At 35.6% G+C, this 16010-nt stretch overlaps 1 protein-coding gene across 23 annotated transcripts in view; it reads right to left on the reverse strand.

Moving 5' to 3' along the window:
- Positions 1–16010, reverse strand: part of NRXN1 (neurexin 1) — a 681984-nt gene that overhangs the window by 592337 nt on the left and 73637 nt on the right. For 12 of the 23 annotated variants that reach the window (XM_064709388.1, XM_064709381.1, XM_064709378.1 and 9 more), the window contains exons 3-5: positions 11020–11037; positions 6390–6419; positions 5565–5576 (exon numbers count right to left, since the gene is read on the reverse strand). The exons of 5 other annotated variants lie outside the window; for them this stretch is intronic. In XM_064709388.1, coding sequence (XP_064565458.1) covers positions 5565–5576; positions 6390–6419; positions 11020–11037 — 60 coding nt within the window. The remainder of the gene's footprint in view (positions 1–5564; positions 5577–6389; positions 6420–11019; positions 11038–16010) is intronic. 6 more of the 23 variants (XM_064709382.1, XM_064709377.1, XM_064709371.1 and 3 more) reach the window with 3 other exon arrangements.

Here is a 16010-nt window from a genome sequence, read left to right on the forward strand (position 1 = left end):
ATTGCTTACCTGCTGATTCTTTTTTTTACCTCTTCAGATTGACAGCTTAACTGTTTTCCTACCCCAACAAATCCCCTCATACTTTTTGGCCTGAAATGCACATCCTTCATCTTGAAAGAACTTTTTAATATTATTTTGAAAGGTTTTCTGTCAGCATACCCATCTTCTGGATAAACCTGTCCTCAAAGTGGAGCTTTGTGCTGAGGAAGCCAAAATCCTGCATATGTACTATACTACAATGTTTACTGGACCCAGCAGAAATGTACACATTTACAAATATAACATTTTTTACATTAAATCCTCCAGAGTAACACATTTATTGTCTTTCCTCGGAATCCATAGGAAGTCTATGAAAAACACACACACGTTACGTGATCCTTTTGAGTGCCATCAGAATGATTCAGAACACGGTGAATTCTTTATTTTCATGGTGGTAAGGAACTAGAACTCTTGGTGTGGATTGGACATTACCATGTGGTGATTTTATTTTAAAAATAAGTATGTTCCCCTTTCTTCAGAAAGTTTTTTTTATATTTGTGACAGGTCCTTGCAATTTCTTTTCATACTGCTGATGAGGAATCAGCCATCTCAGATAGAATTTCAAGTGTGTGGGTCACAAGGAAGAATTTGCATTTCTATTCCTGATGTTGGTTGGTTTCTTCTGAGCCATGTGCTTCAGATAGAAAACTTCTTCAGCAGCCATCTTCTGCTGCATTTTTTGTCTCCTTGGGGACCTTTTACTGATCATAATTCAACATAAATTTGAATTTTCAGCTTCAAATGCCAATATTCCAGGGTTGCAGGGTATCACCCACTGAAGTGCAAGAAAATTATTTGCTTCAATGCATCAAAATAAACATTTAGTGTAGAGTTCATTATGATATTCAACCAAAATTTGAACATATTGACCATATAAATATAAGGATAGTACAAATATTTATTGGAACATATATTTGTAGGCATGGGGGTATGAGTTTCACACAAAAACTTACTTATCATAGTTCTGGTGAACAGCAGCCTTTATTTAACTATACTGATGAGTTTCTTTAGAAAAAAAGAAGTCATTATAGAAGAGATATATGATGTAGCTTCTGCTCTTTGGAGTACTTTGAGGAACTTTATATATAAATTTCATAAATTTATTTTAAAAATCGTAATACTTATTAAAATGATGGTAGTTTTAAAGAGAATATTTTTTTAATTCTTATGCTGATATTTTTGTAAATTTTCCAAGACTTTCAAAATGTTTGGGACTTGTGGAGGTTAAATTTTTAAACCTTGTTGATTTGTTCCTTTTTATCAATAGAAGCAACTGCAAGATTGAGTGGGGAAGTTCAAGTTATCCATTCTTCTCCTGTAACGTCACCTAGAAACAACTTCAGTTCCCCTACCCTGGCAACCCCATTGTGTGTCAAACCCCTAAATTATCTCACTTTGCTATTACCAGGGAGTCTTTCCAGCCAGCTGCTATCACCTAGGTTATATAACTATGTGAACAAGTGCAGGGAGTCAGGAATGCCCTCCATCCACGTTTTGTGCTTGCCAGGCAAAAGCCATGAAACGGAGTCCATGTCAACAGGTCACTGAGCCAAAAATAAGGAGCTGAGCTTGAGTCCAGGGCTGTGCCAAAGAATTTACAGGGTTTCTGGACTGCTGGGGGCTTGGACCAGGGAAGGATGGGCTATGGATGTCTCTCATGCCCACCCTGAAGAGCACACACAGCAGCAGATGAGGAGGGGACAGGCGTTTCAATGAGAGTGCAAGGAGCCAAGACCATCTTGGTTCTTCAAAACCAGAGCAAAAATCAAAGTCATTCCAGTAGGATGAACTTGTGGTTGCAGGAAGGTTAATGACCAAATTCCAGACAGTTTCCAGAAATTACTGTCACAAAGTGAAATTTGTGTTGAATGACGTAAGCATCACATAATTACTTAGCTATAACATGCCACTTTTATGCTCATGATTGTTTAAGAATTTCTATAAATTGCTCTTATTTTTCAATGCTCTATTTCCCCAGCTGTCAAATGAGTTGTGTGATTGATAATTAAAAAATTAGTGGTGTCACTTTGGTGTTACAGGTATTGTGCAATAGCATGTGCAAGAAAAAAGTTTGCCTCCTTTGTCAAGGATGTTGACACATACATAAATTGCCATTCTGAAGCCTTTTTTCAGCACTTATACACAGTAAAGCAAATACCAGCACATCAAAAGCCTGCAATCTAATACAATAAATTGCAGTTGTACTATCAATTTTTTGGTAGAAACACTTATTGCTCAGCTAGCCAACATTTAAAAGTTTTTACGAACCTGAGTGACTCATGTATAATTTAAAGCTGCACATAATCACTAAAATAATAGAACAGGAGTATGAACATAGTATTTAGGTACAGTATGAGTAATATATATAGTCAAAAGTATGATAATTACATAAAAAAACTATAGGTAAAAATATGAATAGGCTTAAGAGAACTGCAGTATAAAAACAAAAAGTATTACATGTCACTCTCACAGTTTGTGAATTATAAAGTCCTTTCATTGTTCACCAAAAGAATATGAAATAGAGAACATGAAAAAGAGAGGATGAGATTTTTTTTAAATAAAGAAATGGAGTGTTTTGCATTAGTTGCCATATAAATTTAGTGTTATTACTATTCAACACAAAATAATCCTGCATGACTTAGACGAGGTAAGGCCTATAGGTGGAAATGGTTTTATTAGACCACCTCCAATAGTTGGAAAGAGCAGAGAAAATTTGTTTGGGCACAAATTTTTTGGGGGCAAACAAATCTGCCTATTATGAACAGCAGATTTCAGGACTGCTTCGAATTTAAGCAATCCTTAAATCTGCTTGAATAATTGCTCTGAATTGAATAATTGCTCTGAGTAGCATTTTCAAGTGGGCAAGTAAAAACATCAACACCATTTACAAACCTTACCTTGCCTATGACTTTTCACCATCAGAGCTGTGACAACGCTGCTGCTAAAATTCTATACAGGTCAGTTATTTCCAGGGGATGAAAATGGAATTCCTAAATGTTTCCGAATATATGGTGCTTGTCAGAAAATAAACAAATGCCAGTAGAAATAAAAGATTGCAGATCTTCCTAGAATTAGGCATAGCATCTATAAGGAGTAATTTGTGGGGAGATTATCCAGGATATTCCAATTTAGATTTACAACTAAATGTTAAACATCAGGGGCATTTTGAGATAGTACTGAGCTTAGTACTGTCCATTTGGAGAGGCTGCCACATTTCTCTTTCCTCTGTCAACACCAGGTCCTTATCTTGTTAACACCCTGTCCTAATTATGAAGATACACTGATTTGATTTTTTCTTTTTCTCCTTTTCCAGTATCCCAAAGAATATTTACACAATTAAAGGAGATGGTGATACTTCAGCCATTTATACTCTTCAGGACAAATTACATTGTAAAGCTTCTTAAAAGTGTTTCATTGCTTATATTTCCAAAATATGATTAATTCATCATATAATCACCCATAATTTTACAATTACTGCCCTTGCATACCTCTCAAGAAATGGAACTTATAACAAAGGAGTTTCCTCTTTTTTCCCTTCATTCCTTTCCATCACCCTCATAATTTTTTATACTGTCATGTGTTACAAATGTGTGTTATCAGAACTGTTTCAAGGCCACAGGTTTCAATAGCTGATATTAGTAAAGTTTCAGGACAGTCAACAAAATGAGGCTGTTTTTTCCTGGTTCAGGATATGGCTCAACATTGGGGGATATTTTCTGTTACAAGCAACTGGAGTTGGCACACATATAAACCCTCTCCATCAGTTTGAACAAATATACAACCTTATATGTGCAGAAGTATTGTGATTCTCAAAATATAGTAATGATTATTTCCATATTAACTGAATAAATCTAATAAAAAACCAAAATATGAAAGGTAAAATGTAGTCAAATGATTAGATGATTGGTGACTGATGTTTAAATTATGTTACATGGCACATTACTGAAAATTAAATGTAGCTAATATATACAGGTAAGTTTTTTTAAAATATAGTTGCTAAACATTTAAAAAAATATAAAAGTCTAAATGTTGCAAAACACTAGAAAAATTTATGTTTTGCTAAAAATCTGCTCTTCATATCAGCTACTATTCATAATAAATATTCATAATATTTATATTTTACTCCTTACAAAAAACCCTTTGGTGCCATACATACTACATAATTTATTCTGTGTACAGAAAAATCTAGAAAAGTAATTGTGCATTATTAATAAAAATTATCTATAGTGTCAAGGTTCAGTTAATAAAAAATGTCATTTTAAGGTAGCTGCAGCTAGGATATCTACTGATTAGGAATAAGATAGTAATAATAAGTAATGAGGAAATCACACATACTATGTACTGTTAAGAAACAAAAGGATCAGTCATATAGCAAACAAAATAAAATGATCTGATAAAACAGAGAAATGAGCAGATTGTTTTTCATACTTGCTTAAAACTTTTCCTAAGTAAGAAGACTTAGAGCTCCAGAGCACACACAAATTGTCTCCCACCTATACAGGTACAGAGTCTTTCCAGGGGGGCTGATATGAGGAGGAAAGGGACACTACAGATTTGTATTTACAGACTTTGCATTACATGAACCTCCTAGGTATGGAAACACTAAATCAGCCAAGACACCAACAAACCTGGTAGTTTGTTTCTAGTCAGGAAAGTATGAACATGCAGACTGGATTTTTGATTTATACAAAGAATAGGCGACCCTGGCAAATGGCTAAGATGAATAGAACTGTATAATTCATCATATGTAACAGAGATTAAATGGCTTTTAATCACCACCTTCTTATCATAAAAATATATTTACACAGTGCCTGTGAACAAGTGTCCTTGTAGCAAAATCTGATGTTTATTTATAAAGGAAAAAATTCTTGCCCCTACTGCACTGTTTCCTCTGGGAGAAGGGAAGTAAACACAGCTGGCATTCTTTACATAAAGAAACAAAAAGAATAAAAAAAAAATCTGAAAGAAACCCCACACTTCTGTTTGGCTTTTTTTCTTCCTCATTCCTTTGTCCAATTCTTATCTCAGATACACTCCAAGTGATTAATATGAAAGGAAACTCTCAGGGCAAAGACTTGCTAAAGTTAGTGCTGTTCCCATGTAAAAGGTACATCAAGCTGTGGACTGACCCTGCACAGTTTATCTCCAGAGAGTCTCTACTGAACAACATCACACTTTTTTTTTTCTTTTTTCTGTGTCTGGTGGTTTAGACTGCAGCTCTTTGAGAAGAGAAAAAGGCATACCTCAAAATGTGGCTGTTACTTCATCATGAACACTTCCTAGAGCTGCAGCCTCTTTTATCACTGCCAAAGCTTCACATCCCTCACAACACCAGGAAACAAACTTAGAAAATGGTCAGCCTGTACTTTAGGATAATTATCCTTACCTTGATATCCATGTAATATTTACTTTAAGAATATACCTACCTCATGTTATCAGCGCAAAAATTTTACATTCACTTGCATTATTTATACATACATTAAAGTATACTGATGGCATTAAAAATAAAGAAAATCATGTAATACCTTTACTTTTACCTATGGATTTGGTGAAATGGTTCCATGAAGAAAGCATTTCCAGACAAAAAGAGAATAAAGAAGAGGAGAGAAACAACAGTAAGAGTCATGAGTACATGTAAATGCAATAGTATCTGAACATGAAGAGACAAAGTCTAAGGTAAGTGTCTGAAGACAAATGGAGATGCAATCAGTGTCATATTAGGGATTTAGTTTATTTCTTCCCAATCATGTACATGCAGAGAAACACAGAAATAATCCATGCTTAGATAAGAAAGACTGTCACAAAGGTAACATGGACAATGGTTAGGAGGAAAAAATCAGTGGTTTTGTTAGGTAGCAAAACTGTACTCTCAGCATTCCAGAAGCCAGGAGCAGGTGCTTTCTGCACATTTCCAATCAGCCATGCATTAATGCAAATGGACTCTTCAATGTGTACAATGTTACAAGAGGAGCATCTTCTTTCAGGGGCTATCTGAAGAGTGGTCTGGCACTTTGTTTATCTTTAATAGGATCACCCATAATTGTATTTTCTGATCAATATACAGAATTTTTGTAATCACTTCCTTATTTCTCTCACCTCTTTTTAGTTATTGTTTTGCAAGAGGGGGAGTTGAGGAGGCAGGAGGACAAAAGCTTACGTAGCAAACAAAACAAAAGAACCAAAACAACCAAAAAACGAAACAAGAAAAAAATGTGACTAAAACCATGTGTCTCTTTGCAGCCAAAGACAGCTTTCAAGCATTTGCCCATCGGTTGCAGTGATGGATTCAAAGCAGCTACAGAACAAGAAGAAACAATGAAAGCAGAGTGGAAAAGGAACAGAGCCCATACCTTGGTCGCCCATCATCAGGTGCGCCAGACCTTGAAGGGAAACAAGAGCACAGTCAGCAATGAACAAGGGAGCACGGGAAGGTGGTGTTGTCACACTGACAAAAATGTTTTGTGACAGGCATCTGTTTCCTATAAGATGTCTGTATCACAGAGGGAAATCAAAGAGCATTTTTCAACCACTGGTTGGAATGCTTTGGGCTACGAGTAACAGAACTGCAATTCAAACACTGGGTGCTGTTTTATTGTGTATTTTTTTTTCTGTGCAGTATTTGCATTGACAGAAAATAATAAAATGCTTTCAAATTCAACCAATTCCTTTAATAATCCGTCTGTCTTTATCATATTTTGGTTATATTGCTTTGAACACTTTGCTGAGAGGACTTCCTGTCCTCTACATGTGAAATGATGCTTAAACCCTGGAGAAGTTTAAACCTGAAAAATGGGCTGGGTCTGATCTTTTTCCCCTCATAAAAATGAGCATTTCAGGTAATTAAATAAAATTTATTCATCACATTGAAATGATAATGCAAAGAATGTCTCCTTATTTGTGTGAAATATGACAGTAGAATGAATTTGTTCCAGAGAAGGCAAATTATTACATATGCAATATAAAATACATAGCAATAAAGAAAATTTAAGTGACAGCTTCTGCAACTACTTCTTCAATCTGTGAGAAATAGATTTTGCTTTATACTTATATTGTGAGATGAAATCCCATCACACCATAATAGGTCTAGTGACATTTCAAAGCAGATGTCCATAATGATAATCACTCATCCAGAGCCAAATTTTGTTACTCTTCAAGGAAAAATATTCATCTTTTTTAATCATGATAATAAAATGATACTTAAATCTCATTGAATATAATGTGATGTTGGGAGAATATTTTTCTTAGATATATGAAGGGTTTTCATTTTTTATGTCTGATTTAAAAAACAGACTTATTCTTGTTGAATTTAGCTGGTTTAGGATCCATTTCAGGAGTTATTGGTTGTTCATGTGTAAAATGTGCTCCTCTTCTCAAAAAAGCCATACATTATTTTCTTAATTGCAATTAATTGAAATTAATTCACACAAAGAAGGTGAGCAATAAAATATCCTTCTCTTTATTGGACAACAGACTTCCTAGAGAGAGAGTTTCTGTGATTTCTAATTCACAAAGAAAATTAGGTGCACAAATGACTCACGCTACTTGGGGGTAGTTCAAAGCAGATACTCCCGACTGCAATCAGTCTAAATGATTCTTCTCTTATCAGTTCCAAATCTCAAGTGATGTTCCAAGTAGTCTAACAATGGTTTTGTTGAATTATTGCTTTTTAATGTCACTCGTTTTAGATGTGTAGTTAAACTGAAGGGCCTGATGTGCCTGATCTCTTGTGCAATAAATTCTGTTTCCAAATACAGAGCTCTGCAGCTGGTGGGATTACCTGGGGCTCACAGCAATGTAAATGAAAGCTGACTGTGATCCTGAAGGGATGCCTGCATCAGCACTGCTTGGGAAGCATCACACAGCTGAACTGGCAGTCTGCAGCTTGTGAAAGAGAATAGAAATGTTTTCATGGGTGTTCTTTCTCTGTAAGTGTTGCTGCAAGAGAGGCTTGCTGAATACACTGAGCATAAAGACCAGGTGATATTATTTAATTCATTCTCTTAGTGCTGGGTGTCCTTCCCTGGATCTCCTGCCACGTGGCCTTTGGAAGTGTCAGTCTCTTCTGGTGATTGATTAATTTGTCTTTGGGTTTTAGCTTTTGGTTGGCAACTATGGCAAGAAATCTCAGATTTTTGACTTGACCCTAATTGACCCCTTTGTATTTGATAAAGAAAAATTGAAACCAGTTGAACATTGCAACATCTTTTTCTTTAATGAAACTATGACTTTTCAGCCACTACTTTATGTGAGATCTTTCAAAAAAATCACTGTGCAGTCTCCCAGGAGAATGCAATAAAGCGGATCTTTTACTATCTCACATTTACATATGAACTTCTTAGCTATATGAACCTAAACAAAAGTCTAGCTTCAGATTATCACTGCTTGATAGTGATCACTATTTTTGTTAAAATGATATGTGAAATTGGTCAGTTGCAAATAGATGAGACTTACATAATTTGAAGAAAAAATGTAAATAGCAGAAGTACCATCATAAAAACTGCTTGAATTTTAAGAGTCACTTGCAGTGTTGTTCCATGAAAAAATGCAGCCAAGTGAATGTAAAAGGCATACACTGCTCAAACCAAACATCTACCAATTAAAAATTCAGTACTAATGCTCAAGACACTTTATTTTGTTTCACTCTTTGTGTTACTTTATTTGCAAGCAGTAAGGTCATTTTTATTCCCTTGCTAAAGGCACATGATGATACTTACCTTATTTTATATTTTTGCAAACTATGGGTGAAGGCTATTGAAGAGTGAAGCATTACTAGTACTGTACCTGTTCATTCCACAGAGGGGTTTAAAATGATACAGCTAAATCTGCCATGGGAGGAATCACTGCTAGATTTTCAATATGAAAGTCTGCTTTTAACAAACCTGGGAACTTTTATCCTTAAGGTAGCCACATATAGACCTCCCGTACATTGAAAATACTCATTTGTGCACCATTACTTCAATATCTTTGTGAATTAGGAATTCAAGATTTAGAAAGAATCCCTCATGTGTGATCCACTCCAACTCTCTCCTGAACTTGGCTCTCAGAGGAGAGGGTTAAGGAGCACAGGGATAGTGGAAGAGGATATGAAGGTAGGATACCATAGTTTGGTGTGTGAGTTCCATGCAGAACACAGGCCAAAACAAATTTAAATGTGATAAACCTGCAGTGAAGGTATTAAATGTAGTCCAAATTCAGTAAAATGAAAAAACAACAGCCTTTTTTACCAGAAGTACATACAAATTTGAATATTACATATTTCTGTTTGCTTATGTCGCCTAATTTACAGAGATGCTCAGATATCACAGAGATCAAAGATGAAAAAAATTAGCTCAGATTTCAAGTTGTGCTTTGGATACACAATTCTATGCTTCCATTTTTACATATTCATGCTTTGTAACTTTAATGTATGCATAAGTATCCAGACCTGTGTTAGAATAAATTTAAGGTTGCAGTTTTAAGAATTAGGTTCAGGTAAAGTCTGGATTAACAGTTATCCAGGTTTTATCTTCTACTGCTGTGCATAAATGAATATGTGAAATGCAATTGAACCTCCTTATCTAGTTATACTGAACCTAATTCAAATTTTGAGACTCATGTTGACACCAGTAAGAGTTTTATGCACAGATCAAATACAAGATTAGGCAGTTATTTCTAGGCTTTTATGTTTTTCAGCTAGAATTTCTATTCCAGTGTTGCTGAATACATTTTTATCTCACACTGAAAATGAAATTTTATTGACGTATACGAGCATGACAGTGCCCACAAGTAAAGCACCAGAATTATTTGAATTTTCCTTCTCCTTGGGAAAACATATATATTAATAAAATTGCATAGCATCATCTATGTGCTAAATCTGAGCACCTGCCTTCACCCTTGAATACAGCAGCACAGAGAGATGAAGAATCAGCACTTCAAGGCTTGAGAAAATCAACCCTGAACAGGCAGTGGCTCACAGTGAGTTGAAACCTGAATGAACTCAGGCCCCAGAGTGGCTCACATGAGCATACCAGGTCAGAGTCATGCCAGGACAGTTACTTTGCATATGAGTTAATTTACAAACTCCTTGCTTTTAAAATAGCTTTTAAAATATCGGAATGAAATCAAATGAAAGCAATTTTTTTTTTTCAGTTTGGATAGGTAAAAGAATTTTTTCAAATAGAAAACCTTTATCCAGTATGCAAAGATTCACACCAGAGAGATTTTAAAGACATTTGTACATAAAAAAGCACCTATACTTTTTAGCTTATAAGCAAAAAGACTTTATAGCTATCATATATTTGCATGTTTCACCAGCTAATAGACTTACTTACCAATATTCAGGATAGATGGCATTGTGCCTTAGTTTCCACTGCCCTATGCCATACTTTCTTTAAAGGGACTTAATTACATACCAACTTAATTATTAAAATCACATGCTGCTTCTTTCACAGTGTCTCAAAGGCAAGTGCATTATGCTGAAAAGTTAGACAGAAAACCTCTTTTCCTAAAGCTTTGTGCTGTAAAGGATATTAGAGTAAGCAAGGTTTGTGGTATTAAAGAGAAAAGCGCTTTCCATTTTCCTAAGCAATTAAGAGACAGGAATTTAACATGCATTGCTATTTCATTGGGAGGGTTTAGGCTCCACATCGATGGGATAGTTTCTTGAAGTGTTTTTCATACAGAACATGAGAAGAAATCAGTCCTGCAAATCTCCAGAGAGGTTTTGGATATGGTATCAGTCACATGAGTACAAATCCTGTTGTTTCAGTGGAGATATTCTGGAATTACAGCAATAAGGCCAAGGAGCTTTGCTTGTGTTCTGTATGAAAAAATAAATCACATCTATTCGATACACTTGTATGCCTTTATGCAGGGGAAAATACAACTTACCGTACTGAATGATATGTGAACTTTTTATAACATTAAGCAGAAGGAAAAGAAAACCCCACTGAACAGAGGGGAAAAACAAGAGCTTAGGAAAATAAGGTAGAAAGCACCCACCTTCCACATAGTTGTCTTCTGTAAGCACATAACAGGGAAGGAGAGAAAAGGAAAACATTCATTAAGCAGCATGCAGACTGGAACTTGCCATTGCATGTCTTACTCATGCAAGGCATCAAACACAACATGCAAGTGCTCCATTGCTACAATCCAGAGGGAAAAACGAAAGCACCAGGGAAGCAGTGTTTCCTCTACTTAACAAAATGTATGTGATATGAAACAAAATACTCTTTGCCAAAGTGCAAATATTGTATAGGATTTAGTGCAGCTCTTTGTACATGCAACTGTTATTATTGTTACTTATTAATCAGAGGGTCTTCTTGTAAGACTTTTGTAACTGTATGTTTTAAAACCACCAGTTATTTGTGATAGGGATTCTAAATTCATTTGGTACTACTTTCCCATTCTGAATTTTCCTGGATGATGAAGTAGATGACTTTAAACTTCAGATAAGTTAAATTCTTGAATGTGCTGTGAAGATGTAACCACAGGCAGCATAGCTGATCCTATAGTCATTAGAAAGGCACTCTGGTCATTGGGTAAAATCTCCAAATCCAGCAGGGAAAAAGTGGAACTTAAACTGGGTGGAACGAGTCAGAACTGTTGCATTATGTCCTACAGAATTGGTCAGCATCAGAAACTTGCACATTGCAAAAAAATCAATCCATTCTCTGCCTGGTACAGTCAGTAAAGGCCACAGCAGTGCCAAGGATGGGTTCTGCCCCCCAGTTACAGAGCATTTTGCCTAAGGCTGCTATCAACAAGAAACAACATTTACCATTGTTTATACCCAACCCAACATCAATATGGGGCACAGGAAAGAAGGTTCTCCCAAAGCTTACAAAGCAAAAGGGGGCTAAAAATGAGTCTCAGTTAATAAAGTGGACAGAATTGAAAGCTGAGAAACAGGCTCAGTGTCCTAAAACTCATTTTGGTGCCTATAGTCCTCAGCTACTCCACTGGGAAGGTGACTTTGAAGGAGTATTTCTCTGAGCATGACTGAGGAGGGGAATAGGAAAGAGAAAATGGGAAAGGTAAAATAACAAAGGAAAACCATCACAGAAGTCAAGGAGATGGATGCTGTTGAGGCAACAAAGAGATGGGGAAGGCTGACAGCACAGCAGTCTGACTGCCTGGGAGATCTCCTGCTGCTGTTTATGCCATCTCCACCAGCTCTTCCTGGGGAGGGAGCACGCAGAACCCAGTGAAAACTGAAGGCCAGTTCTGCCATTATTGGTCATTTCTCATGGACTCATCCCATAGGAATAATGCCTTAAACTAATTTTGATATATTGTAACCAAAAAACAAGTAATAAAACAAGTTACACAGAACTGGGCTTAATGATTTTTTTTTTTAAGAACAGTGATTTCCCCAGAATGTGTCTCTTGTCATAGTGAAAAGCCTTTATAAGTTAATGCAGAAAGCAATGAAAAAGGTCATCAAAACTCAACAGTATTCCAACAAATAATTTGAAAAATTTACCACTTTAAAAATAATAACTGCTATAAATGATGAATAATAAGGGTTTAAAGGTTTAATTATACAGTTGGATATTATAATTTGTCTTTTCCATTCAGACACTCTATAACAAGAAATAGAATAAAATTCACTGAGATGATGAAGAACACCCACTTTCAGAAGACAAAGATATTATGTTCTATATACAATGTAAATAGTGATATTTGGATGTGATATTTGTGCTAAAAATGTGCTATTTGGAGTGGCTATTAGCAAAACTTTTCTGGAAGAACCTTCTACCTTTAACTGCATGCAGTAATTTCCTTTCTCTAAGTAAAAAAAACAACACCCAAACTCAATGAAAAATAAATTAGTTATTTCAATTGTTGTTTAACTTCAGGCTCTTTAATCTAATTCTGGTTATCATAGTGTTTGTATATTGCAATACCAGCATTGCCATGGCATTCTTTCTGGTGGCCACGTTTAGTTTAACAAGATGTTTTAAAACCAGCATATGAACTCAGCTGACAGCTGAGTTCAGTTCCTCATGATGTGAGACTCAAAGAAAAGGGCTCTGAAAATGACATCTTAGGCAGGATCAGATGTTAAACCCATCTGGTTACACGGTTTAGCATATTTGGTTTTAAATCATGAGTTCTGCCTCTTAGCAATATCTGGTATACCTTTTTTGTGACTTTCACCAGAAAGATTTATACTGGCTGAGCAGCTTCCCCTAAATGTCTGACTGATTAAACTTTTAGTGATAGCAAGTCAAGCTGTCAAAACATTTTGAATTAAATAAAATGGAAAAAAGTAAAATTCCCACTCTGAATTAAACAGTGTATATAGCCAAACCTTCTGCACTGGTAAACAGCAATGAAAATTCATTCCTCCACAGGTTTTTGTCATGGTAAGTTAAACCATCTTAAGCAGTTTTGCAATCTAAGAAAAAAATTAGTTCAGCTTCTTTATGGTACTTTATGAGGCTTTTACATTAAATTAGCATTGAGCACTTTAATTAAGGTAGGCTGTTTGTGATGGATGATATATTTCCATATCACTAACACTTCACTTGGCTTTCCTGATTCCCATTTTCTAGGTATGGTTTATTCTTCTAAGCAGAATCTAAGAATACAGAAGGCCCAAATTCTAGCCCTACTTTTTATTAATTTTGCTGATTCCAGCCACTCTTAAAAAACAAAATAAAACAAAACCATAAAAAAAGGAAAAAACCCATGTATAATATCAAGTCACAGTTCAGAGGGAACAAAAATTTCCTCATTTAAATCAGGAGTAACTGCATTTATGTCATTAGTTTTGCATTGGTGTAAAATTTCTGTACCTGGAGGAGAGTAGAGCCATACTACATATTTCTGATGGTTCAGCCACACACAGAATTTACCAACATTTCTATCCATCCACTCTAAGGGACCTTACTGTTTACTGAGTAGCTCTGCTGGCAGCAGTGGAATCCAAGGTTTTTAGGACCCAAAATGCCAACCCCAAATGCTGCAGGCAGTGGCACAGAGGAACTTTTTCCTTTTCTGCACCACTTGATCATACCAAGGACTTTTCACCCTGAAAACAGGTGACTTTCTCTTCAGCATTCTGACTTCAAAAAGATGTGGAAATTTTTCTATTTTTTCACATTGCACCAAGCTCCTCACTTGAAGAACTAGAGAGTTCTTATCCTCTGTAAATCCTTATTTCCAAGATCTTCCCCCATGACCACCACCAAAAACAATTAATTGCCCTGCTATTTTCTGTGTTTGCAACCTAATTCCTCCAGCCAAAGTCTGCTCTTGGTGCTACGAGTGTAATCTGTTGACTGTGCATATTGAGCCAAATACTGAGTTGATTTAAATCTGGTGTGACACAGTTGAAATCAGAGGAACTGCACAACTTACACAGGCTGTGAATCTGGCTTATTATCTCCAGATGAATTGTCTCAGGCTGTCCCTACTGAACTGAGAGCAGATTCTGCTCCATATTTTTTTTTTTCAGCAAAAGCGCAACCAATTCTAATTATTTTAGCATATTACTGTGATTTAGTGATATGAAAATGGGAATCATATTTTTACAGTACATTTTTACTAATTAAAGAATAAAGAATTGTTTTAATGTTCAGTGATTCTTCATGGAAACCTTGATATTAAAAAAACAAACAAAAAACACCTGACTCTTTCTATGTTTAGTGGTTATTTCTGCTATTACATTTTTTTCATCTGCTAGAGAATTTACACCTTGGCCACACAATTATGTAAGAACTGTATTTTCATGACAAACAGGAGAAACAGTAATTAGTATTTTGAAATTACAAAAACAGAAACAACACCATAAGAAATAGCATATTAGCAGCAGGATATTTACAGTGCCTTTTCTCATGACAATTTAGTTCACAATCACATTCCAGCAAGGAAGAATATAATATACTATAGACATATTTATGAAATTACAAAAGGGATTCAGAAGCATGGCAAGTGGTGAAATAGCATGAAATAAAGCTATATTATGAAGGTGTCTTGCTACAAAATTGATGGCTAGAGGTTTAAGATACAATATTTTTTCTCAAAGAATAATGCATAATTATACATCTCTCTAAATTATCTACAAAAAAAAAAAACAAACAAAAAAAACCACACCTGTAGTTAGAAATATCATTTCACTTTATCTGTGGAACTGCTCCCAGTGTTTCTTGGGTGGTGTAATTTAGCCTGTCCCATCCATTTCTCAAATTAGTAGAGAAATTGATTTTATTGACATGGGGTTCAAAACAAAATATTTGGAAAGGATATGAAAATATGAAGTATGTTATAAAGCATGAACAGTCATATAGTCAATAATAAGGATGAATCAAAGCAATATATTGAATATCTGGGGTCATGATCATTGATCCTCTCAAGTGCCGTGTATCTGACAAATTCCATTAGGATTATCTGCATGTTTTAGAAATTACTTTTGAAAAATGTACTGCACTTATTGATTGTCATTATTGAATGCAATTATGAATAATCAGAAATTGATTATAAAGATACCTGGTACTCTGATTTTGTTGCAGCCTCCTTTAGTATTGGGTAAGCAGGGTAACAGTATTTCCCAATTCTGTTGGGATGCTTAAACAAAATCTAGAAATCTACTAGAATCTAGGCAGGAGGGCTCAGGAGTGCCTACATTTCCACATTAGATCTGAAATCAAATCATTCAGCCCCTCTTAATCTCCACACAGCTTTGGACAGACTCATTCAGAGGGTTTTCCAGTGCAGTTGGTAGAAATATGACAGGGACTTTATTGATATTTTTTGGGTGGAAAGGAGTAATTTCAGGATAACAGGAGTTTGGGCCCTTTTTAGTTCCATTCTCTACCTACATCTCTTTGAGGATCCCTTCTTTTCTGGATTGCCCTGTTCAGGACTTGGGACAAAGGCAAGATGCCATCAGGAGCACTAATGGACTGCCTTGACTGAAAATAAGGACAGGGCTTTCTGCCAAATGAGGGCATTTGGGCTTTCTGCCAAATGATTATTAGGGCACA

This window comes from Zonotrichia leucophrys, chromosome 3 (genome assembly GCF_028769735.1).
Source record: "Zonotrichia leucophrys gambelii isolate GWCS_2022_RI chromosome 3, RI_Zleu_2.0, whole genome shotgun sequence".
NCBI lineage: Eukaryota > Metazoa > Chordata > Aves > Passeriformes > Passerellidae > Zonotrichia > Zonotrichia leucophrys.